At 38.3% G+C, this 27,357-nt stretch overlaps 1 protein-coding gene across 2 annotated transcripts in view; it reads right to left on the bottom strand.

The window, feature by feature from the left end:
* LOC133665008 (multidrug and toxin extrusion protein 1-like) overlaps nucleotides 1-27,357 on the bottom strand; it is a 170,994-nt gene that overhangs the window by 5,417 nt on the left and 138,220 nt on the right. For both annotated transcript variants that reach the window (XM_062070144.1, XM_062070143.1), the window contains 13 exons: nucleotides 20,958-21,059; nucleotides 19,428-19,496; nucleotides 19,216-19,364; nucleotides 14,808-14,850; nucleotides 14,691-14,735; nucleotides 14,515-14,612; nucleotides 12,084-12,181; nucleotides 8,337-8,518; nucleotides 8,126-8,234; nucleotides 4,230-4,305; nucleotides 4,083-4,152; nucleotides 3,881-4,013; nucleotides 35-129 (listed from right to left, as the gene is read on the bottom strand). In XM_062070144.1, coding sequence (XP_061926128.1) covers nucleotides 35-129; nucleotides 3,881-4,013; nucleotides 4,083-4,152; nucleotides 4,230-4,305; nucleotides 8,126-8,234; nucleotides 8,337-8,518; nucleotides 12,084-12,181; nucleotides 14,515-14,612; nucleotides 14,691-14,735; nucleotides 14,808-14,850; nucleotides 19,216-19,364; nucleotides 19,428-19,496; nucleotides 20,958-21,044 — 1,254 coding nt within the window. In that variant the 5' untranslated portion in view covers nucleotides 21,045-21,059. The remainder of the gene's footprint in view (nucleotides 1-34; nucleotides 130-3,880; nucleotides 4,014-4,082; nucleotides 4,153-4,229; nucleotides 4,306-8,125; nucleotides 8,235-8,336; nucleotides 8,519-12,083; nucleotides 12,182-14,514; nucleotides 14,613-14,690; nucleotides 14,736-14,807; nucleotides 14,851-19,215; nucleotides 19,365-19,427; nucleotides 19,497-20,957; nucleotides 21,060-27,357) is intronic.

Raw genomic sequence — 27,357 nt, 5'->3', positions numbered from 1 at the left:
ATGTCATTGTAGAGCAACAGTATAGATTAGTCACCTCCATTGTGGCATTCTTCCAGTTGAGTCGGTACAAAAAGATGGCGTAGAAGAGCGACTGGCTCACCACACAGATGAGGAACCCGGTCCAAAGTCCTGAAGTAAGGAAACAAAACATTCCTCGCCAATCAACATGGATTAAAACGCTACGTGATCTTACCCATGATGACATCATCACGTGCTCTTACCCATGACGACATCATCACATGCTCTTACCCATGACGACATCATCACGTGACCTTACGCATGACGACATCATCACATGACCGTACCCATGATGACATCACGTGACCTTACCCATGATGACATCACGTGACCTTACCCATGAGGACATCACGTGACATGGGCATCATGGGTAAGATGCCCATGTTGACATCACATGATCTTAACCATGATGACATCATCACGTGATCTTATCCATGATGACATCACGTGATCTTACCCATGATGACATCACGTGACCGTACCCATGATGACATCATCACGTGACCTTACCCATGATGACATCATCACGTGACCTTACCCATGATGACATCACCACGTGACCTTACCCATGATGACATCACGTGACCTTACCCATGATGACATCACGTGACCTTACCCATGATGACATCACGTGACATGGGCATCATGGGTAAGATGCCCATGTTGACATCACGTGATCTTAACCATGACATCATCATTTGACCGTACCCATGATGACATCATCACGTGACCGTACCCATGACGACATCATCACGTGACCTTACCCATGATGACATCATCACGTGACCTTACCCATGATGACATCACGTGACCTTACCCATGATGACATCATCACGTGACCTTACCCATGATGACATCACGTGACCTTACCCATGATGACATCACGTGACATGGGCATCATGGGTAAGATGCCCATGTTGACATCACGTGACCTTACCCATGATGACATCACGTGACCTTACCCATGAGGACATCACGTGACATGGGCATCATGGGTAAGATGCCCATGTTGACATCACTTGACCTTACCCATGATGACATCATCACGTGACCTTACCCATGATGACATCACGTGACCTTACCCATGAGGACATCACGTGACATGGGCATCATGGGTAAGATGCCCATGTTGACATCACTTGACCTTACCCATGATGACATCATCACGTGACCTTACCCATGATGACATCACGTGACCTTACCCATGAGGACATCACGTGACCTTACCCATGAGAACATCACGTGACATGGGCATCATGGGTAAGATGCCCATGTTGACATCACGTGATCTTAACCATGATGACATCATCACGTGATCTTACCCATGATGACATCAAGTGATCTTACCCATGATGACATCATCACGTGACCGTACCCATGATGACATCATCACGTGACCGTACCCATGATGACATCATCACGTGACCGTACCCATGATGACATCACGTGACCTTACCCATGAGGACATCACGTGACATGGGCATCATGGGTAAGATGCCCATGTTGACATCACGTGACCGTACCCATGATGACATCACGTGACCGTACCCATGATGACATCATCACGTGACCTTACCCATGATGAAATCATCACGTGACCTTACCCATGATGACATCACGTGACCTTACCCATGATGCCCATGCTGACATCACGTGATCTTACCCATGGTGCCCATGCTAACATCACGTGATCTTACCCATGTTGACATCACGTGATCTTACCCATGACGACATCACGTGATCTTACCCATGATGACATCACATGACCTTACCCATGATGACATCATCACGTGACCGTACCCATGATGACATCATCACGTGACCGTACCCATGATGACATCATCACGTGACCGTACCCATGATGACATCATCACGTGACCGTACCCATGATGACATCATCACGTGACCTTACCCATGATGACATCACGTGACATGGGCATCATGGGTAAGATGCCCATGTTGACATCACGTGATCTTAACCATGATGACATCATCACGTGATCTTATCCATGATGACATCACGTGATCTTATCCATGATGACATCACGTGACCGTACCCATGATGACATCATCACGTGACCGTACCCATGATGACATCATCACGTGACCGTACCCATGATGACATCATCACGTGACCGTACCCATGATGACATCATCACGTGACCGTACCCATGATGACATCATCACGTGACCTTACCCATGATGACATCATCACGTGACCTTACCCATGATGACATCATCACGTGACCTTACCCATGATGACATCACGTGACATGGGCATCATGGGTAAGATGCCCATGTTGACATCACATGATCTTAACCATGACATCATTATGTGACCGTACCCATGATGACATCATCATGTGACCGTACCCATGATGACATCATCACGTGACCGTACCTATGATGACATCATCACGTGACCGTACCCATGATGACATCATCACGTGACCTTACCCATGATGACATCATCACGTGACCTTACCCATGATGACATCATCACGTGACCTTACCCATGATGACATCACGTGACCTTACCCATGATGACATCACGTGACCTTACCCATGATGACATCACGTGACATGGGCATCATGGGTAAGATGCCCATGTTGACATCACGTGACCTTACCCATGATGACATCATCACGTGACCTTACCCATGATGACATCACGTGACCTTACCCATGATGACATCACGTGACATGGGCATCATGGGTAAGATGCCCATGTTGACATCACTTGACCTTACCCATGATGACATCATCACGTGACCTTACCCATGATGACATCACGTGACCTTACCCATGAGGACATCACGTGACAAGGGCATCATGGGTAAGATGCCCATGTTGACATCACGTGATCTTACCCATGATGACATCATCACGTGATCTTACCCATGATGACATCATCACGTGATCTTACCCATGATGACATCATCACGTGACCGTACCCATGATGACATCATCACGTGACCTTACCCATGAGGACATCACGTGACCTTACCCATGAGGACATCACGTGACATGGGCATCATGGGTAAGATGCCCATGTTGACATCACGTGATCTTACCCATGATGACATCATCACGTGACCGTACCCATGATGACATCATCACGTGACCTTACCCATGATGAAATCATCACGTGACCTTACCCATAATGCCCATGCTGACATCACGTGATCTTACCCATGGTGCCCATGCTAACATCACGTGATCTTACCCATGTTGACATCACGTGATCTTACCCATGTTGACATCACGTGATCTTACCCATGACGACATCACATGACCTTACCCATGATGACATCACATGAAAGGTCATGTGATGTCATCATGGGTAAGGTCCATGATGCCCATGTTGACATCACGTGATCTTACCCATCACGTGATCTTACCCATGATGACATCACATGACCTTACCCATGATGCCATCACGTGATCTTGCACATGATGACATCACGTGATCTTACCCATGGTGCCCATGTTGACATCACGTGATCTTACCCATGATGACATCACGTGATCTTACCCATGATGACATCACGTGACATGGGCATCATGGGTAAGATGCCCATGTTGACATCACGTGATCTTACCCATGATGACATCACTTGATCCTTACCCATGATGACATCACAAGACCTTACACATGATGCCCATGATGACATCACATGACGTATACACATGACATCACATGACCTTACCCATGATACCCATGACATCACTTGATCCTTACCCATGATGACATCACTTGATCCTTACCCATGATGACATCACATGACGTATACACATGATGCCCATGATGACATCGCATGACCTTACCCATGATACCCATGATGACATCACGTGATCTTACCCGTGATGCCCATGTTGACGGGGAACATCAGCGACACTCCGATGGGGAAGCCCACCACGTAGTAACCCACCAAACTGCACGCCGCTCCCACCATTTGCTTGCCGGCCCCCCTGACGATACCTCCCGTCACCGCCTAGGGAGCGCCATCACACACCACGTTAGAGACGTTTGACCACAAATAAGTTCTCGTTTCTGTGCTCACCGCGAAGGCGTCGGCCACGTGGATGATGGCGTACAACCACATGACGTCCGCCACCCTCGCCACGATGTCCCTGCAAGGAGCAAAGGATTGTGGTTAATTACGTCATGTTCCAGGAAAGAGTAACCGCACAACGATGGCAGCCGTTACTTGTCTGTGGTGAAAACGTAAGCGATGACATTCCGAGACACGGCGAGGAACACCCCGACGAAGCACGAGGCGATGACTGGAGTGGACAAACAACGTCAAAGAAACACAACTTGCACATTAAAAAGGTCCAATATTGAATATAGAATAGCTATGTGAGCTACATGCCAAAATTGCCTTTTAACGTCATGCTAGGTTAGCAACACTAGCAAATATATGTGAGCTACATGCTAACATTTCATTTTAACATCATGCTAAGTTAACAACACTAGCATAGCTATGTGAGCTACAAGCTAAAATTTCATTTTAACATCAAGCCAGGTTAGCACCATGCCAAAATGACATTTTAACATAATGCTAGGTTAGCGACATTAGCATAGCTTTGTGAGTTACATGCCAAAATTACCTTTTAACATCATGATAGGATAGCAACACTAGCATAGCTATAAATATGTGAGCTACAAGCTAACATTTCATTTTAACATCAAGCCAGGTTAGCAACACTAGCACAACCAGGTGAGTTACATGCCAAAATTACATTTTAACATAATGCTAGGTTAGCGACATTAGCATAGCTTTGTGAGTTACATGCCAAAATTACCTTTTAACGTCATGCTAGGTTAGCGACGCTTGCATAGCTATTTGAGTTACATGCTAACATTACATTTTAACATCAGTAGCTCACATATTCACTAGCATAGCTATAAATATGTGAGCTACAAGCTAACATTTCATTTTAACATCAAGCCAGGTTAGCACCACCATGAGTTACATGCCAAAATTACATTTTAACATCATTAGTGACACTGGCATAGCTTTACATGCTAACATTACATTTTAACATCATGCTAAGTTAGCAACACTAGCATAGCTATGTGAGCTACAAGCTAACATTTCATTTTAACATCAAGCCATGTTAGCACCACTAGCACAACCAGGTGAGTTACATGCCAAAATTACCTTTTAACATCATGCTAGGTTAGCAACACTAGCATAGCTATGTGAGCTACAAGCTAACATTTCACTTTAACATCAAGCCATGTTAGCACCAGTATCACAACCAGGTGAGTTACATGCCAAAATTACATTTTAACATCATGCTAGGTTAGCGACGCTATAATAGCTATTTGAGTTACATGCTAACATTACATTTTAACATCATGCTAAGTTAGCAACACTAGCATAGCTATAAATATGTGAGCTACAAGCTAACATTTCATTTTAACATCAAGCCAGGTTAGCACCACTATACCAGGTGAGTTACATGCCAAAATTACATTTTAACATCATGCTAGGTTAGCGACGCTAGCATAGCTCTGCAAGTTACATGCCAACATTACATTTTAACATCATGCTAGGTTAGCGACGCTAGCATAGCTCTGCAAGTTACATGCCAACATTACATTTTGACATCATGCTAAATGAACAATACAAGCATAGCCATGTGAGCTACATGCTAACATCACATTTTATCTGGATTAGCATATTCACTGAAGAAAAACTAAATATGGATCATTGGTAGAGCTTCATTTTAAGATGTGTAGCAAAGCTGGGTTTTTTTTGTTTTGTTTTTTTACAAAGTGGTTGGCGTATACAAGGTGGTATTTCCTAAATGACGTCATTCGAGTGCCTCTTAACTCAAAAGTGGAGCAAACATTACAACATTATTAAAAAGTCATAAATAACAGGGGACCTTTATACATTTGTGTGTGTGTGTGTGTGTGTGTTCTGGCAAGGCTTACTTAATGGGAACATCGCTCTGTTTACACAAAACAGGTCCCCTAAAGCAGTGGTCCCCAACCACCGGGCCGCTGCCCGGTACCGGTCCGCGGACCGATTGGTACCGAGCCGCACAAGAAATTTAAAAAAACATTTTTAAATTTTTTTTTTTTTATGAAATCAACATAAAAAACACAATATATACATTATATATCAATATAGATCAATACTGTCTGCAGGGATACAGTCCGTAAGCACACATGATTGTATTTATGTAAAAAAAAAAAATATATACATATATATATTTGTATTTTTATTTTTTATGAAATCAACATAAAAAACACTATATATACATTATATATCAATATAGATCAATACAGTCTGCAGGGATACAATACAGTCCGTAAGCACACATGATTGTATTTATTTATGTAAAAAAAAATAAAAAAATAAAAATAAAAATAAATATTTTTTTAGTACCATTTAAAGGCCTACTGAAACCCACTACTACCGACCACGCAGTCTGATAGTTTATATATCAATGATGAAATCTTAACATTATAACACATGCCAATACGGCCGGGTTAACTTATAAAGTGACATTTTAAATTTGCCGCTAAACTTCCGGTTCGAAACGCCTCTGAGGATGACGTATGCGCGTGACGGTATGCCTTCCACATTGAAGCCAATTCGAAAAAGCTCTGTTTTCATTTCATAATTCCACAGTATTCTGGACATCTGTGTTCGTGAATCTGTTGCAATCATGTTCATTGCATTATGGAGAAGGAAGCTGAGCAAGCAAAGAAGAAAGTTGTCGGTGCGAAATGGACGTATTTTTCGAACGTAGTCAGCAACAACAGTACACAGCCGGCGCTTCTTTGTTTACATTCCCGAAAGATGCAGTCAAGATGGAAGAACTCGGATAACAGAGACTCTAACCAGGAGGACTTTTGACTTCGATACACAGACGCCTGTAGAGAACTGGGACAACACAGACTCTTACCAGGATTACTTTGATTTGGATGACAAAGACGCAGACGTGCTACTGGGAGTATGCAGCTTTGGCTTCTAAACATTTGATCGCTTGACCGTATGTGCGCAACTTTTTTTTGCGTATGTACGTAACTTTTTTAAAATATATAAGCTTTATGAACTTTGGGTTAGGTGAACGGTCTTTTGGGCTGAGTGATTGTGTGTGTTGATCAGGTGTTTGAATTGTATTGGCGTGTTCTATGGAGCTAGGAGCTAGCAGAGGAGCTAGGAGCTAGCATAACAAACACGCAGGTGTTTTTATGCAGGATTAATTTGTGGCATATTAAATATAAGCCTGGTTGTGTTGTGGCTAATAGAGTATATATATGTCTTGTGTTTATTTACTGTTGTAGTCATTCCCAGCTGAATATCAGGTCACCCCCGGCTCTCACAGCATCTTCCCTATCTGAATAGCTTCAACTCCCCACTAGTCCTTCACTTGCACTTTACTCATCCACAAATCTTTCATCCTCGCTCAAATTAATGGGGAAATTGTCGCTTTCTCGGTCCGAATCTCTCTCACTTCATGCGGCCATCATTGTAAACAATAGGGAACTTTGCGTATATGTTCAACTGACTACGTCACGCTACTTCCGGTAGGGGTAAGCCTTTTTTTTTATCAGATACCAAAAGTTGCAATCTTTATCGTCGTTCTATACTAAATCCTTTCAGCAAAAATATGGCAATATCGCGAAATGATCAAGTATGACACATAGAATAGATCTGCTATCCCCGTTTAAATAAAAAAAATTCATTTCAGTAGGCCTTTAAGTGGTGAAACTTCCTATGAGAGAACAGCTGTAGTGCTGTATTCTGAGGATCATGTCATATTTAATTTGAACTTTTTAATTTCTTTTTTTTTTTTAAATGGTCCTCAGTAGTCACAAATTTGTGTGAATTATGCAAAATTATTTAAATTTGCATAAACCATATTGAACCATATAAACTCTTTTTCCCCAGGGTCCCCAGTAAGAATGATCAGCACATTACTTCATCAATCCAGAGATTTAAAGACAGTTGGCCATTTAACATAATCTTTTTATGCCTCCACAACCTGTAGAAAGGGTGGTCCCCACAAGTGATGATCAAAAACTTGGTCCCCATTCCAAATGATAACCAGTGTGTGTGTGTGTGTGTGTGTGTCGTACGTGCACACAAGACGGCGACCTTGCCGGACAGCTTGGCTTGCTCAGTGTTCCCGCCACCGAGACTGTTTCCTACACGGACGCTGCCGGCTACCGAGAAGCCCAACGGGAACTAGAAGAAGTCAAACAGCAAAAAGATATTACGTACAGTGTTTAAAGGAGGCGGGGCTAGAAAGTGCAGCGCTAACGATAAGACGACGAGAAGAGACGTTACCATGTAGACCAGGACGGCCATCTGGTACACGACGGACTCGGCCCCCAGCTCCACCTCGCTGATCAAACCCGACAGGAAGCCGGCGACCTCGTAGAGCCACCACTCCAAACACGTCATCAGCATGCTGGGGATGGCCAGACGCAGGAAGGGACCCCACTCCTGCAGGCAGTCTGACGTCCAGCCTGAGAGGCGACAAGAACGACATGCGTTTACCACATATGACTAGGGTGGGGCGTCCTTTGAATTTGGTTCCCAGTATACTATTTTCACAAGGTATACCGTATTATTACGGTATAAGGCGCACTTAAAATCTTTTTTTTTCCTCAAAACTCGACATAAGGAATAAGTTTGGTTGACCTTACCCACCTCAAAGCTTTTTTTAAAAATTTGGTACATGGTGTAATTATAAGTGTGACCAGTAGATGGCAGTCACACATGTGTAGACTGCACTACGATGGCAATATGGAACTTAAAACAAAGAATGCCGTATTTTTCAGACTAATAGGCGCACTTAAAACGCCTAATGTACAGAAGAATTTTGGTTATGCTTAGCGACCTTGAAGCTATTTTATTTGGTACATGGTGAAATAAGTGCGACCAGCAGTCACACATAAGAGATACGTGTAGACTGCAATATGATGGCAATATGACTCAAGTAAACACCAACGACATATGTTCCATTGAAAATATAGAATATTGCACACGGCGCTCAAAAATCTATCAAAATGTTTTAGTACGACTTTGGTAAGCTATGAAGCCACACCGCTTGATGGATTGTACTGTGCTTCAACATACGAGTATTATTATGGTGTGTGTATAAGGTAAGACATATTATCAGGAGTTTTGTTTTGCAATATTATGCAAAAGCAACTTTTCTTACCTTCTGGTACCTGCTGATCTGTATTTGGGATCTGCATAAATCCTGAAAAATTGCGCGCGTCCGCCTTTGTAGTCCGTGACGACAATATATGCAACATTTTGTGTTATGTAGACCACATGGAAGTGTTTTACATTTAGAAAAAAATATGACTCCTTTAAATGCGCCTTATAATCCGGTGCGCCTTATATATGAAAAAAGATCAAAAATAGACCATTCATCGGCAGTGTGCCTTATAATCCGGTGTGCCCTATGGTCCGGAAAATACAGTACTTAAATAAAAAAAAATGTTTTTTTTTCCTACATGAGTACACTTTCACAAAAGTTAAATTTTATCTCGGAAAACCTCATTAAAAAAGTAATTATATACTGTTTGTGTGTCAGAAATATGGACGTGCCCATTGGGGTTTTTTATTTTTTACAATATTTATTTATTAATTTGATAGGGAAATCATAATACAGGTACTGAGAAACAAACTTTTTTCCCTACCCCCCCCTCCAAAAAAAACAAAACTTTTCGGCCACCCCCTACATTTCAGTCACAGTGAATGACTGTACTGACTTAAAAATAATAAAAATTACACAGAAGTGTCACTGAATAAAAACTAAATGCTGACAATTCTGATTCAACATTTATGGTGAGTGAGGGGGTGTAAAAAAAAATCTATTTGACTGAATCTCTATTTTTAATTGATAAAAAAAAAAAAACTTTAAAAAAAAAATACAAAATAAATATACAACAACATTTTTTTATAAATGATTTGTATTTAATTGCCTTTTTTAAAAAAAAATCTGTCCTGTTAAATGTTTGGGTAGAATTTTATTAAACAAAACCAGTTTTCTTTTAAGTAATTTTAAGTTTAATAATTTTATCAGAGCTGTTTATTTTATGGAGGAATAATAATTAATCGTACAACAGGCACCCAATGTTATTAAACAAGTAATGAATAGTTTTGAATTGAGAATTGATTCTGAATCGAATCGTTAGCCCCGAGAATCGAACGGTACCCAAAGATTCACAACCCTAGTGAGTGATATTGACAGTGCAACAATAACACATTCCATTTTATTACCTACAAAGTACACAATAACTAATAAAACGTAAACATTACAATCTACTAGTCTTAAATCTTTGGGGTTTTGCCATCAAAGTCCTCTCTGTGTCCAGGGAATTATTCACTGACTTTGTAAACATTAACAAAAAGAAGAAAAAAGGTTTGGTGAAAATATGTTGATCAAATCACTCAAGTATCATTTATTAATTGGTCGCAACATTCTTGATTCATGGATGGATCTGTCTCTCTCTTTCATGTGAGTGGTCACTGAAGAGCAGCACTTGCCTGATAAAGTGTAAGAAAATAGTGCAAAGTGTGGGAAAAAAAGAGAAACCTAAGAACTGCTTCCTGCAAGTTTAATGTTAGGAAGTTTCAGCTGTGCACTAAAGGGTGAGCATGGCTAAGGTTTTGGCGGGAACGAGTGCCTTGCATCATTTACAGACCACAAAAAATCCAAAAAGTGCCAAACTGTCGAGGTGACTTTTCCTCATTTATTCACAATTTCTTTATTATTACTTTCCCTTCTAAACAACCAGACAACACAATGGTGCAACCAAACTTGACAGTTGATACTGTTACCGTGTCACGCCAACTGATCAGTGATCACTTCCTGCTCGGGTTGTGCGGTATACCGATACTAGTATAGTATCGCGGTACTAATGAATCTGCGGTACTAATGAATCTGCTGGTTTTACGAGCAGAGGAGCCTGTTCGGCAGCGCACAATCACAGTGTGCTTCAAGCAGACAGTGTGTAGACAGAAAAGGGAGAACGGACGCATTTTGGCTTAAAAACTAACGATAAAGGTAAAGTTATAAGGAAGAGGTGCTTTCTAAATCACTAATCCTCGCCTCCAGGGCGACAAATAAAGTAAGTTTCTTACAAGTATCGTTATCACTGCAGGACGAGGAATAACTAAACATTGTTCACTACACACCGTCGGAGGATACAATAGCTCACCGGCGTCACCTCTATCAAGCTAGCGCTCTTGATGGTAAACAAATGCCATGGGTGGATCTACACCTGACATCCACTGTAATGATGCCAAGTATAAGAGCGTATCTAGTCGATACTACTATGATTACATCGATTTTTATCGTCACAAAATCTTTTTTCTTAAATTCATAAACTTGGGAAATACGTCCCTGGACACATGAGGACTTTGAATATGACCGATGTATGATCCTGTAACTACTTGGTATCGGATCAATACCTATATATGTGGTATCATCCAAAACTAATGTAAAGTATCCAAACAACAGAAGAATAAGTGATTATTACATTTTAACAGAAGTGTAAACTGAACATGTTGAAACAGAAAATAAGCAGATATTAACAGTAAATTAACAAATAGATTAATAATCATTTTTTACAGCTTGTCCTTTATAATGTAAAATAATAGAATGATAAATGACAATATGTTACTGCAGCAGACTAATTAGGAGCTTTTGTTTGTTTACTTACTACTAAAAGACAAGTTGTCTTGTATGTTCACTATTTTATTTAAGGACAAACTTGCAATAAACATGTGTTTAATGTACCCTAAGATTTTTTTTAAAAATAAAGCCAATAATTAAATTTTTTTGTGGTCCCCTTTATTTAAAAAAGTATCAAAATACATTTTGGTACCGCTACCAAAATATTGGTATCGGGACAACACTACTGAGGGCCTTTGTTCATGCAACCAACCTTGCTTTCTTCCGACGAAGAACACATTTTTTTAATCGTCTATCGTGATATTTATTGATATCGTTTTATTGTCTAGTTGTCAACAGTCTGGAGGAGCTGAACAAAACAGAACCAAGATGTTACTTGCCGTCCCACGTGGCTTTGTGAAGACCTTTGGCCATCATGTAGACGAACAGAAACACAGCCAAGGACATCTGAGAGATGACGTTAGCTGCAGCTGAGCCACTTTGGGGGAAGACCACAGCAAGAACAAAGCACACAATCACTATTTATTCCAAAACTTTGTTCGGTGAGGGTTGCATTCTTAGAAATGGAAAGATTCATTTGTACACGCTAAAAGCGATCCAGTTAGGGATGGGTAGCGTTCGCATCCGAACTTATACTGTACCAATTTACTGGCCCCAATTTACTGGTATGTTAATGTTAATGTTAAATGTTAATTGACATTTTTGAAATTTAAAAAATGTTAAATTTTCCTATCTAAAATTTATTTTTTTCATGCAACATTTAACAATATGTGAATATGTGTGCTGTCCAGTTGTTACATCTTGTTTTCTGATTACATTCGAGTCTCATTTGCAAAGCAGTTGCTTTTCCAAGACAGATGGCAGTACTGTATAGACCAGTGTTTTTCAACCTTTTTTGAGGCAAGGCACATTTTTTTCCATTTAAAAATACGGAGGCACACCACCAGCAGAAAATGTTAAAAAATGAAACTCCACCACTTATTTTGAGTTTGTTGGTGTTTTCCTATGTGTAGTGCTTTAGTTCTTGTCTTATGCGGTTATTTTGGTGTTTTCCTGTAGCAGCTTCATGTCTTCCTTGTGTTAGCAAGCAAGGCTATTTAAGTTGTTGGTATTCTTCTTTGTGTGGACATTGTCTCTGCTCCACACGCTGCAAGTTTTTGCTGTCGTCCAGCATTCTGTTTCTGTTTACTTTGTAGCCAGTTCAGTTTTACTGTCGTTTTACATATGCTTCATTGCCTTTTCTTTTCCCTTTTGTTCATTTTTGGCTTAAGCGTTACATACCTTTTTACCTGCACGCTGTGGTCTGCATATTGGGATCACAGTTCTACAGCCGAGTTCTACACAGCACGGACACTAAGGAACGGCACAGTATTTGCAGATTATAATTATTGATTTGCCAAAAAATATGTTTTGGACCAATTAGGCTGAAGTTGCAAAATTTCCCACGGCACACCAGACAATATCTCGTTGAAAAACACTGGTATAGACCACCTATGGCCTGTGTCAAAGTCGGGGATTGATTAGTAGTAGAACCGGCCCGCAGCCGCCTGCTGCTGTTTTTGCACGCCCCAATACTGTTGGCGCTAGGAATTTTCAAAAACGGGGTCCCAGGGACCCCATCAAGTCATACACATGGGGTCCCACAGTACATTTCTGGGGTCCCACTTTTTTGTAAGCGTTTTGAAAACAAATGATAAATGTATGCATTATCCTGTTGTATCGCACATTCTATGTTGCGTTTTGGAAAAAGGTTGTCATAAACGTTACTTAAAAAAAATACAAAATAATAATAATAATACCTGGGATTTATATAGCGCTTTTCTAAGTACCCAAAGTCGCTTTACATGTAGAACCCAGCCTTCATTCACACCTGGTGGTGGTAAGCTACTTTCATAGCCACAGCTGCCCTGGGGTAATAATTTTATTACCCCAGGGCAATAAATATAATTATATATAATATAATTTTATGTATATGTAAATTTATTCAGTTGTAAACATTCACTTTCTTCTTTCCTTCATGGACCTAAACTTTACCGCTGCTGGTAGTTTTTTTCTATATTTTTATTGTAATATTTTCAGAATGTGTTTGTTCTGTTGCACAGATTTTCCTCCATGTGGCCCCTGAGCTAAAATGAGTTCGACACCCCTGCTTTAGCTGTATTAGCACATCTGCTAACTTGCAACACAGTGTTAAGATAATAAATGTAATTAGAATTTTTTTTTAAATGGGGAAAAATAAATCGTATTTTAATTTGTATTTTATTAACAAAGATTTAACATTTATTTTCCTTATTTTACTCTTTACTGCTGTGGGCATTTATTTTATTATCTTTTATTATTATCCAACAAGGAAGTGGCTTTTTTTTGTGAAGCTAAATGCATTATGTTGCGCCCTACAAAGTACTGTAAGTATTGTACTTATTATACACCAGCTGTTTGTTTTCTTAGGTTGTAGTTTTCTCTACCAAATTTGGAGGTGTTGAAATCGCCATATTAAATCACTAATGCTAATAGCGACTATGGGAAATTGATTGTAAATTAGCATCAAGCTAGTGCATTTTGGAAGAGTTGAAAACTGCAACATTACAAGTGTCGTTTAAAAATGACCAAACACGTCACTTAATGTGGTCCGTCACATTATTTAATGAGGTCCGTGGCGCCACCTTGTCATTCGCTGTGGTCAACCACATCAATCAAAGTGGCCCTCAGATAAGTGGTGGTAACATGTCAATTAGCATGTGGAACACCCTTCAATTACTCATTTAAAAGCAATATTAGGTCACTAGGAGGAGGTGAAGTAAACATACTCACGCCACCCCGAGGTCCATCACCTTCAGCAAGATGTAGTTGATGATTGCATTGAATATGTTCCCGATGGCGCCGGTTATCACCTGGGGCCACATGATGCCCTGGGAGAGAAAGGAGGCAGCGCTATTAACGACCGCGCGAAAAGGCGCAGCAGTCAGTCATCGCGTTGTTCCACGCACCTGATTCTGAAGATACCTCCCCTGCAGCTGGTACATGAAGGTGGCCTGCCATCAAGACACTCAATGAGATCAATAATGCACAGCAGCGCGCGCTAGAAAGGCTTTTGTGTCACTCACTGGCAGAGCCGGCATGAAGATCTTCACGTAGAGCTGGGACAGGCTGGAAGGGAGGAGGAGAGAAGGAAAATTAAAACATCCGCTCAACCTCAAAGTGACAATTCTTTATACGTGCTAATGATGTCGCCTAATTCAACCAAGTGGATTAAGGACTACAATTGTGGTATGTACTGATAGCAGGCTATTATCACCTTTCAAAGCAGAAAAAAGTCACACAAAAAAAAATAGAATAAAATAAAAGCCTGTAGCAGTAAAAAGTTAAATAAATCAAGAAAATTAATTTTTAATATTTTTGTTAATAAAATACAAATGAAACTTTTTTCTTTTTCCCCATTTTTAAAAATTCTAATTATTCTAACAGCCTCCTGTGTTGCAAGTTTACCATGAATTGATTAACGTGGACGCCGACTTAAACAAGTTGAAAAACTTATTCGGGTGTTACCATTTAGTGGTCAATTGTACGGAATATGTACTGTGCAATCTACTAATAAAAGTCTCAATCAATCAATCAATCAATCAAAAAAAGTTAGCAGATGTGCTAATCTGTCAAAGTCATTTTAGCTCAGGGGCCGCATGGAGGAAAATCTGTGCACACGCGTGCCGGCCTATTAAAATCATGGCATTAAAAATAAAAAAATAAAGAAAACTTCAGATTGTTTTCTTTGTCTTACTTTGGCCAAAAATAGAACAAACACATTCTGAAAATATTACAATAAAAATATAGAAAAAAATACAGGCAGCTGTAAAGTTTAGATCCTTGAAGGAAAGAAGAAAGTGAATGAATGTTTATAACTGAATACATTGACATATGCATAAGTTTGTTTTCTTTTGTATAATTTTTTTTAAATGAATTTAGTAACGTTTATGACAACCTTTTTACAAAACACAATATAGAATGTGAGATATAACAGGATAATGTATACACTTATTTGTTTTCAAAACAGTTACAAAAAAGTGGGACCCCGTTTTTATGACTTGATGGGGTCCTTTGCACCCCATTTTTATGAATTTCGGGAAAAGCGGGAATAACTTTGGGTTTTTTTGTCACGATTAAGAGGAATGTTTGGACGGTGGAACGGTTGAAGTGGGTTGAAAAATGTGGAAGGAGTAGTCGACAGAAAAAAGGGTTTGAAAAAAAAAAAGAGGAATTCTGGGAATTCCTGGAATTTTTTCTACTTGGAAAAATGATAGTTTGAATATCCAGGATAAGTGGAATATGTTGAAGGTGGAATGGTTTAAATTGGTTGAAAAATATGGAAATGGTGGAAGTTTGAAAAATGGCCAATTCATTTTGAATGGGAATAATGTCCCGGAAAACCTGGAATTCTGGGAATTTTTGGAATTTGTCAAGGGAAAGCCCCCGATTGCCGAATAGGCTGAACAGTTTGAATCGGGTGAAAAATGTGGGAATTGTGGAACTTTGAAAAATGTCCCATTCATTTTAATGGGAATTTCAAGGAAATTTGGGAATTTCATTATAGCGGAATTTTTGGGAAAATGTTAAAAGACCTAAACGTTCTGAATTAGTTGAAATGGTTGGTTTTGGAATTTTTCAAATTTGTCGACAAATGTTTAAGTAGTAACATTTTTAATTGAGAAATGGTATTAAGGAATTCCAGGAAAACCGGAATCGTTTTTTGTCCTGATTAAAAGGAATGTTTGCACGATAGAACGCTTGAAGTGGGTTGAAAAATGTAGAAGGAGTAGTCGCCATAAAAAAAAGGGTCAAAAAAAGGGTTTGGAAAAAAAAGGGAATTCTGGTTATTCCTGGAATTTTTTTGAACTTTTAAAAATTATAGTTTGAATATCCAGGATGAGTGGAATGTGTTGAAGGTGGAATGGTTTGAATTGGTTGAAAAATGTGGAAGTTTGAAAAGTGGCCAATTCATTTGGAATGGGAAAAATGTCCAGGAAAACACGGAATTCTGGGAAATCTGGAAATTTTTTGAATTTGTCAAGAGAAAGCCCGCAATTCCCGAATAGGCTGAACAGTTTGAAATTGGAACAGTTTGAATCGGATGAAAAATGTGGGAATTGTGGAACTTTGAAAAAAGTGTCCCATTGATTTCAATGGGAATTTCATGAAAAGCTGGAATTTTTGGGAAAATGTTAAGCCTTTAATGTTCTGAATGAGTTAAAATGGTTGGTGTTAGAATCTTTCAAATGGGTCGAGAAATGTTTTAATGATAAATGGGTTATACTTGTATAGCGCTTTTCTACCTTCAAGGTACTCAAAGCGCTTTGACAGTATTTCCACATTCACCCATTCACACACACATTCACACACTGATGGCGGGAGCTGCCATGCAAGGCGCTAACCAGCAGCCATCAGAAGCAAGGGTGAAGTGTCTTGCCCAAGGACACAACGGACGTGACTAGGATGGTAGAAGGTGGGGATTGAACCCCAGTAACCAGCAACACTCCGATTGCTGGCACGGCCACTCTACCAACTTCGCCACGCCGTCCCATCATAATTGAGAAATGGTATTAAGGAATTCCAGGAAAACCGGGAATTTTTCCAGTTCAAAAAACAACTTCATTTTTTGTCTTGATTAAGAGGAATGTTTGGACGGTGGAACAGTTGAAAAATGTGGAACGAGTAGTCGCCAGAAAAAAGTGTTTGCAAAAAAGGGAATTCCTGGATTTTTTTTTAACTTGTAAAAATGATAGTTTGAATATCCAGGATAAGTGGAATGTATTGAAAGTGGAATGGTTTAAAATCGGTTGAAAAATGTGGAAATGGTGGAACTTTGAAAAAGAGTCCCATTCATTTCAATGGGAATTTCATGGAAATTTGGGAATTTCGGGAAAAGCGGGAATTTTTGGGAGAATGTTACTACTTGAAGGTTCTAAATGAGTTGAAAAAAAAATCGGTCGAGAAATGTTGTAGTAACATTTTTAATTGAGAAATGGTATTAAGGAATTCCAGGAATTTCGGGAAAACCGGGAATTTTTCCAGTTCAAAAAACAACTTTGTTTTTTGTCCTGATTAAGAGACCCCAAACGGGACAAGCGGCAGAACATGGATGGATGGATAAGAGGAATGTTTGGACGGTGGAACGGTTAAAATGGCTGGGGCGGCATGGCGAAGTTGGTAGAGTGGCCGTGCCAGCAATCGGAGGGTTGCTGGTTACTGGGGTTCAATCCCCACCTTCTACCTTCCTAGTCACGTCCGTTGTGTCCTTGGGCAAGACACTTCACCCTTGCACCTGATGGCTGCTGGTTAGCGCCTTGCATGGCAGCTCCCGCCATCAGTGTGTGAATGTGTGTGTGAATGGGTGAATGTGGAAATACTGTCAAAGCGCTTTGAGTACCTTGAAGGAAGAAAAGCGCTGTACAAGTATAACGTGGAAGGAATCGTCGCCTGAAAAAAAGGGTTTGAAAAAAAAAAGGGAATTCTGAGAATTCCTGGAATTTCTTTGAACTTGGAAAAATGAGTTTGAATGTCCAGGATGAGTGGAATGGTTTGAATCGGTTGAAAAATGTGGAAATGGTGGAAGTTTGAAAAATGGCCAATTCATTTTGAATGGAAAAAATGTCCCGGAAAACCTGGAATTCTGGGAAATCTGGGAATTTGTCAAGGGAAAGCCCGCTATTCCCAAAGTAGGCTGAACTGTTTGAAATTGGAACAGTTTGAATCGGATGAAAAAAGTGGGAATTGTAGAACTTTGAAAAATGTCCCATTCATGTCAATGGGAATTTCATTGAAATTTGGGAATTTCATGAAAAGCGAGAATTTTTTTGAAAATGTTAAGACTTGAATGTTCTGAATGAGTTAAAATGGTTGGTGTTGGAATTTTTCAAATAGGTCGAGAAATGTTTTCGTAACATTTTTAATTGAGAAGTGGTATTAAGGAATTCCAGGAATTTCTGGAAATTTTCCAGTTAAAAAAACAACTGCGTTTTTTGTCTTCATTAAGAAGAATGTTTGGACGGTGGAATTTTCTTGAACTTGTAAAAATGATAGTTTGAATATCCAGGATAAGTGGAATGTGTTGAAGGTGGAATGGTTTAAAATCGGTTGAAAAATGTGGAATTGGGGGAAGTTTGAAAAATGGCCAATTCATTTTTATTGGGAAAAATGTCCCGGAAAACCTGGAATTCAGGGAGTTTTTGAAATTTGTCAAGGGAAAGCCTGCGATTGCCGAATAGGCTGAACAGTTTGAATCGGATGAAAAATGTGAAGAAGAAGAATAATAAATAGATGAATTTTAGTGAAAAAAACGTGTGAATGCTTTAGAGCATTCACACAATAATTATCAGTAAAATGTATTAATGAATTTTAGTATTATTTTTTAACAATGATAGGTAAAATAAAAATATTAATATTAATTTAAAAAAATAATAATAATCACATTTGGGGGAGGGAAAAATTAAAATAAAATATAAAAGTTAATATAGAGCTCACCTGGCGACGTCTGCATTCTGACCGACGGCGAGCAGGAGGGGCTGAGTGTTAACGAGGACGGCCCAGCAGGGGAAGCAGGCCAGCAGCAGAATCAGGACCCCCCTCTGAAGAATCACGCCCACCCGCTTCAGGTTGCCGCTGCCGTACGTCTGACAGGAAGTAGAAAAAACCTTATCGTGGAATAAACACATAGAGTGCGATAGATGACGTACCTGAGATATGAGGGTATCACAGGCGGACGCCAGACCACTGCCAATGGAGATGCCTGACACATTGATCACCTGGAAACAATGTCATTAATGAGACAATAGAAATAGTCAAGTTAATAATAATAATAATAATAATACAAACCCCAAAACCAGTGGAGTTGGCACGTTGTATAAATCGTAAATAAAAACAGAATACAATGATTTGCAAATCCTTTTCAACTTATATTCAATTGAATAGACTGCAAAGACAAGATATTTAATGTTCGAACTGAGAAACTTATTTTTTTTGGGCAAATAATCATTAACTTAGAATTGAATGGTAGCAACACATTGCAAAAAAAAGTTGGCACAGGAGCATTTTTACCACTGTGTTACATGGCCTTTCCTTTTAACAAACACTCAGTAAACGTTAGGGAACTGAGGAGACACATTTTTGAAGTGGAATTCTTTCCCATTCTTGCTTGATGTACAGCTTAAGTTGTTCAACAGTCTCCGTTGTGGTATTTTAGGCTTCATATTGCACCAAACATTTTTAATGGGAGACAGGTCTGGACTACAGACTACTCTTTTACTATGAAGCCACGCTGTTGTAACACGTGGCTTGTCATTGTCTCGCTGAAATAAGCAGGGGCGTCCGTGATAACGCTGCTTGGATGGCAACATATGTTGCTCCAAAACCTGTATGTACCTTTCAGCATTAATGGCGCCTTCACAGATGTGTAAGTCACCCATGCTTTGGGCACTAATACACCCCCATACCATCACAGATGCTGGCTTTTCAACTTTGCGCCTATAACAATCCGGATGGTTCTTTTCCTCTTTGGTCCGGAGGACACGACGTCCCCAGTTTCCAAAAACAATTTGAAATGTGGACTCGTCAGACCACAGAACACTTTTCCACTTTGCATCAGTCCATCTTTGATGAGCTCGGGCCCAGCGAAACCGGCGGCAATTCTGGGTGTTGTTGATAAATGGCTTTCGCTTTGCATAGTAGAGTTTTAACTTGCACTTACAGATGTAGCAACAAACTGTAGTTACTGACAGTGGTTTTCTGAAGTGTTCCTGAGCCCATGTGGTGATATCCTTTACACACTGTCAGTTTTTGATGCAGTACGACCTGAGTGATTGAAGTTCCGTAATATCGCTTACAAGCAGTGATTTGTCCAGATTCTCTGAACCTTTTGATGATATAATGACTAATAATGACTGAGCATTTCATGGAAGCTGCTTGAATCATGGCACCCACCCGTTCTGAATTAGCCTGTATGAACATTCCTCAACTTTCTCAGTCTTTTTGCCACTTGTGCCAGCTTTTTTGAAACATGTTGCACGCATCAAATTCCAAATGAGCTAATATTTGCAAAAAATAACGTGTTCCAATTCAAACGTTAAGTATCTTGTCTTTGCAGTCTATTCAATTGAATATAAGTTCAAAAGGATTTGCAAATCATTGTATTCTGTTTTTATTTACCATTTATACAACGTGCCAACTTCACTGGTATCGGTTTTGTAATAATAATAGAAGTCTCTCACCGCTATGGCTAACGCTACCCCGGCCAGCTCGGTTTTACCCAAATGACCGCAGAACACCAAACTGACGAAGCCGATCAGGAAGCTCATCAGCTGAGAAATGAACTGAAATGTCAAAAGTAAACAAACAAGCATTTAACTTGTGGTTACGTCGTGTTCAAAACCAATAGGGGTCTGTCTCTGACAAGACAAATGGACGTTAGGATCAAAAGATCCAAGATCTTGCACTGACAAGAACAATGATGGGTAGTTCCAAGACGATACGGCAGCCGATTTCACCTTTGAACTGAGCACACCTAGCTTTAAGTGCCATTCAAAATCAAGAGATTTCTTAAAAAGACACCCTGACCTTTTGAGAAGCAGCAGAAAGTTCGGACAAAAAAAAGAATACCTTTGACCTCAACCCCCTTTGATTACAGATCATTAAAAAGCTATAGGGTTCTAAAAAAGGATGCAGGAATAATGGTGAAGGTCTTGAAGGAAAAGCACAAACACTGGTTGAAAAATATGGAAATGGTGGAAGTTTGAAAAATGGCCAATTCATTTTGAATGGGAAAAATGTCCCGGAAAACCTGGAATTCTGGGAAATCTGGAAATTTATCAAGGGAAAGCCGCCGATTGCCAAATAGGCTGAACAGTTTGAATTAGGGATGTCCGATAATATCGGCCTGCCGATATTATCGGCCGATAAATGCATTAAAATGTAATATCGGAAATTATCGGTATCGTTTTTTTTAATTATCTGTATCGTTGTTTTTTTGTGTTTTTTTAATTTATTTTTTATTTATTAAATCAACATAAAAAACACAAGATACACTTACAATTAGTGCACCAACCCAAAAAACCTCCCTCCCCCCATTTCTTTCTGTTATCAATATTCTGGTTCCTACGGCGTGGCGAAGTTGGTAGAGTGGCTGTGCCAGCAATCGGAGTGTTGCTGGTTACTGGGGTTCAATTCCCACCTTCTACCTTCCTAGTCACGTCCGTTGTGTCCTTGGGCAAGACACTTCACCCTTTGCCTCTGATGGCTGCTGGTTAGCGCCTTGCATGGCAGCTCCCGCCATCAGTGTGTGAATGTGTGTGTGAATGGGTAAATGTGGAAATACTGTCAAAGCGCTTTGAGTACCTTGAAGGTAGAAAAGCGCTATACAAGTATAACCCATTTATCATTTATTTATCATTTACATTATATATCAATATATATCAATACAGTCTGCAAGGGATACAGTCTGTAAGCACACATGATTGTGCGTGCTGCTGGTCCACTAATAGTACTAACCTTTAACAGTTAATTTTACTCATTTTCATTAATTACTAGTTTCTATGTAACTGTTTTTATATTGTTTTACCTTCTTTTTTATTCAAGAAAATGTTTTTAATTTAGTTATCTTATTTTATTTATTTTTTTAAAAAGTACCTTATCTTCACCATACATGGTTGTCCAAATTAGGCATAATAATGTGTTAATTCCACGACTGCATATATCGGTTGATATCGGTATCGGTTGATTTCGGTATCGGTAATTAAAGAGTTGGACAATATCGGATATCGGCAAAAAGCCATTATCGGACATCCCTAGTTTGAATCGGATGAAAAATATGGGAATTTGAAAAATGTCCCATTCATTTAAATGGGAATTTCATGGAAATTTGGGAATTTCATGAAAAGCGGGAATTTTTTGGAAAATGTTAAAAAGACCTGAATGTTCTGAATGAGTTGAAATGGTTGGTTTTGGAATTTTTCCTAATCGGTCGACAAATGTTTAAGTAGTAACAATTTTAATTGAGAAATGGTATTAAGGAATTCCAAGTAAACCGGAATCGTTTTTTGGTCCTGATTAAAAGGAATGTTTGCACGGTAGAACAGTTCAAGTGGGTTGGAAAATGTGGAAGGAATAGTCGCCATAAAAAAGGGTCAAAAAAGGATTTGGGGAAAAAAAGGGAAGTCTGGTTATTCCTGGAATTCTTTTGAACTCGTAAAAATGAGTGGAATGTGTTGAAGGTGGAATGGTTTGAATTGGTTGAAAAATGTGGAAATGGTGGAAGTTTGAAAAATGGCCAATTCATTTGGAATTGGAAAAATGTCCCGGAAAAGATGGAATTCTGGGAAATTTGGAAAGTTTTGGAATTTGTCAAGAAAAAGCCCTTAATTCCCGAATAGGCTGAACTGTTTGAAATTGGAACAGTTTGAATCGGATGAAAAATGTGGAACTTTGAAAAAACTGTCCCATTCATTTCAATGGGAATTTCTTGGAAATTTGGGAATTTCATGAAAAGCGGGAATTTTTTGGAAAATGTTAAGACTTTAATGTTCTGAATGAGTTAAAATGGTTGGTGTTGGAATCTTTCAAATGGGTCGAGAAATGTTTTAATTGAGAAATGGTATTAAAGAATTTCAGGAATTTCGGGAAAACCGGGAATTTTTCCAGTTCAAAAAACAACTTTGTTTTTTGTCTTGATTAAGAGGAATGTTTGGACGGTGGAACAGTTGAAAAATGTGGAAGGAGTAGTCGCCAGAAAAAAGGGTTTGAAAAAAAGGGAATTCCTGAAATTTTTTCGAACTTGTAAAAATGATAGTTTGAATATCCAGGATAAGTGGAATGTGTTGAAGGCGGAGTGTTTAAATCGGTTGAAAAATTTGGAAATTGTGGAACTTTGAAAAAGTGTCCCATTCTTTTCAATGGGAATTTCATGGAAATTTGGGAATTTCGGGAAAAGCGGGAATTTTTGGAAGAATGATACTACTTGAAGGTTCTGAATGAGTTCAAATGGTTGTTGGATTTTTTCCCAAAATCGGTCGAGAAATGTTGAAATGCTTGAAGGAAAATCACAATAAAGAAGTATGACACTGAACTATGCAATACTTTACATATTTCCAGTTTGTCATACAGCATGTCTGAAAAGGAGTAGGAAGAAGCAGATCTGACTTAATCCTACATCTTTTCGATACCCAATTTGTGACACAACAGTGAATAAATAAATGAGTAAATAGACAAAGTAAATTATTAAATACATAAAGTTCTCAAACAAGTAGTTAAGTTATTTATATAATTTTTTCATAAGATTCAATATGTTTATCAGGATTCTTCTTTGAACACTTTTTAAAAAAGTAGATCATATTAGTACATTAATTAATTCCGTAATTGAATTCCACATACTGATATGCTGAAGGTCTTAAGTGCTACAAAAAAAATTACATTTTCCTCTAAGGTTATATTTCTCTTTTGTTAAGAATTGTTGCACCTTCTTAGTTAGCAGCAGGTTATAGTTTGCTTTGTACATAGTTTTAGCTATTTGCATATTCACAAAATCATTGAATTTCAAAATTTTGGGGTTTGTATGTTCTCTATATTCAACATTATGTATTATTCTAGTTGATCTCTTTTGTAAAGGTTGATGAATTAAGTGTACTTTTGTAGTAGTTTTCCCATATTTCTACACAATAAATGTAGTGATTTTTGGTCCAATACATATTTTGCTTTATTAAAGAAGTCTTTCTTGCCAATTATTTTTATATGACATTTCTTGCCAATTATTTTTATATGACATTTCAAATTCATTTGATCATTTATTATTGCACATACATGTATTTTACTCTTTGAATGTCTACTCCAGGGGTGAAAAATGCCTACCTCTTTAGGAACAGCCTTTCTAGATATATAAATATTTGTATTTTACAACATTAATAATATATACATACTTCGCAAATGTAAAAAAGCGTGTTGTGAAAAATGAGTTGGAATTTCACAAGAAAAAGGTCAAAATTTGACAAGAAAAACTGAACATTTGTGCAATATTATGATAAAAGTTGGAATTTTACTCAACAGTCGCAATTCTACAAGAAAAGCTTAAAATTTTGGCAATTTTATGAAGAGAGTCGTAATTTTACTCGACAAGTCACAATTGTATAATAGAACTTTCAAATGTTGGTAATATAATAATCGGAATTTTACTTGGCAAAATTATGACAAAAGTCATAATTTTACTCAAAAAAATGTCACTGTTTTACAAGAACAACAAAATAAAAGGCAGTATTGTGAAAAGTCAGAATTGTGTATGAGAAATGTCACCACTTTGCATTCAAAATTTTACAAGAAAATATTGCAATATTACAGAAACAGAAAGAATATGAGAAATTGTTAAAAAATTTACAAGAAAAAAGTCAACACATTGTGAGAAAAAGACTGCTTTTAGTTAATTTTTATTTGGGGAAATTGGTTTATTATAATCATTATTTACTTCCAAGTTATAACAGTATGTCTCTATATACATTATTAAATTAATTTGGGCCAAAGGGGGCGCAGTTCAATTTCTTACACACACTTATTTCATATATTGACCAGAGGGGGAGCACTTTTAAAACCGACAGTCAATTTGAAAAATCCCTCCTTTTTGGTACCACCCTAATTTTGATAGATTTCACCACCAGGGGTGCAAATGAGACATTCTCTATTAGATGCAATGGTTTTCCGTATTGGGACCATGATTTATGTCCTAACTTGTTCACCGGTCCTCATACGGAAGGTACTTTTCCTTTTTGATGTCTCAAGAGTACACAAACACAAAATTTGAAAGTTATATTATAAAATTTTGAATTATGTCAAGTAAAGTTACGACTCTACACACTTAATTATTATTATTATAAATGGATATTAAGAGTATGTGAAAGTTTGACTCCTACCTTCCATGACAACCTCCTTAAAGTTTTGTAATCAATTAGAAATAAAGCAGCTGAAATGTGCCAAACATGGATAAACGTGGAGTGTTTTGCATTTTTCCCACCATCCCTTGTTTAAATGGGTGTATTTAGATTTTTTTGTTATGCTGATTGGATGTTGTTTTTTTTTTTACAATATCCACAAATTTAAATACACCATGACTAGGGAAGGTTGTATTGATTGGGGCATATAAGTGAATGCCGTGCTGTATTTTTTCCCAAGTTTAATTAATGGTTGAGCAACTTTTGTTGACCACCAGATGGTGACAAAATGGCAGCTAGCAGACCACTGGCTAATTGTACATAAGAATATTCCGCCATATTGCTTATTGAACTCGTTCCGTCTTGTGGGCCAAATTGAAGACATCGTCTCGCGGGTCGTAGTTTGGACCCCCCTGGTCTACTCTGTCCATTTGCATTGGTTTGATTTTCTCTCCTAATGTTACCAAATAACAACATTTTTGTTTTACTGAGATACAAAGAAAGTCTGTTTTTGTCAAACCATCTTTTTAAGTTGATTTCTTCTGTTATTTACATTAACTTCTGTGCGTTCTCTCCTGAACAAAACAATTGTTTCATCTGCAAATAATAACTAAGTCCTTTGTAATTTAACAAATGTCATTAATATAAAGATAACAATTTTGGTTCCAGTATTGATCCCTGGGGTACACCACAAGATATTTAGTGTTGTAGACGTGTGTTCGCCTAGCTTCACGTATTGCTTGTTGGTTAAGTAGCTTCTTACAAGTTAAGACCAACCATCTGATTCCACATCAATCTAATTTATTAATTCAGATATGAGTGTGTCAAATGCCTTTGTTAGATCCATAAATACTGCACACAGGGGTGTCTATAACTCATTTTAGATCGGGGGCCACATGGAGAAAAATCTACTCCCAAGTGGGCCGGACTGGTAAAATCACGGCACGATAACTTAAAAATAAAGACAACTTCGGATTGTTTTCTTTGTTTAAAAATAGAACAAGCACATTCTGAAAATGCACAAATCATAATGTTGGGATTTTTTACACTTACATGTTGCGGTTAATAGTATTCAACCTTTATTTGTCCTTATTTATACTTTCTGAGTGATAGTGTTCATCAGTCAACTCATTGGTGTTAATTTTTAATCTATCAAGATAAAAAAAAAAAATATATAAAAATCAAATTACAGGATGTTATTTATGTAGTTTGCTCATTTTCCTCGACTGGTGCACTAACATGTGTTTTTTGTACATATGTAGCATCATCTACAAAGATACAAAGAGTTGCAATTGCGACATCTAGTGGACACATGTAGAACAGCAGTTTATTTCATAAAAAAAAATTCAGCTCATTTTTATACTTGCTGTTTGAAAAATTGGCCAATTCATTTGGAATGGGAAAAATGTCCCGGAAAACATAGAATTATGGGAAATCTGGGAATTTGTCAAGGGAAAGCCCGCGATTGCTGAATAGGCTGAACAGTTTGAAGTTGGAACGGTTTGAAGCGGATGAAAAATGTGGAACTTTGAAAAATATTGCATTAATATCAATGGGAATTTCATGAAAAGCGGTAATTTTGGGGAAAATGTTAAGACTTGAATGTTCTGAATGAGTTGAAATGGTTTGTGTTTAGAGATGTCGATAAATGCTTTAAAATGTAATATCGGAAATTATCGGTATCGTTTTTGTCGGTATCCTTTTT

Source organism: Entelurus aequoreus, linkage group LG14, assembly GCF_033978785.1.
Source record: "Entelurus aequoreus isolate RoL-2023_Sb linkage group LG14, RoL_Eaeq_v1.1, whole genome shotgun sequence".
Classification (NCBI taxonomy): Eukaryota; Metazoa; Chordata; class Actinopteri; order Syngnathiformes; family Syngnathidae; genus Entelurus; species Entelurus aequoreus.
This window is presented reverse-complemented; position numbering and strand designations above follow the sequence as displayed.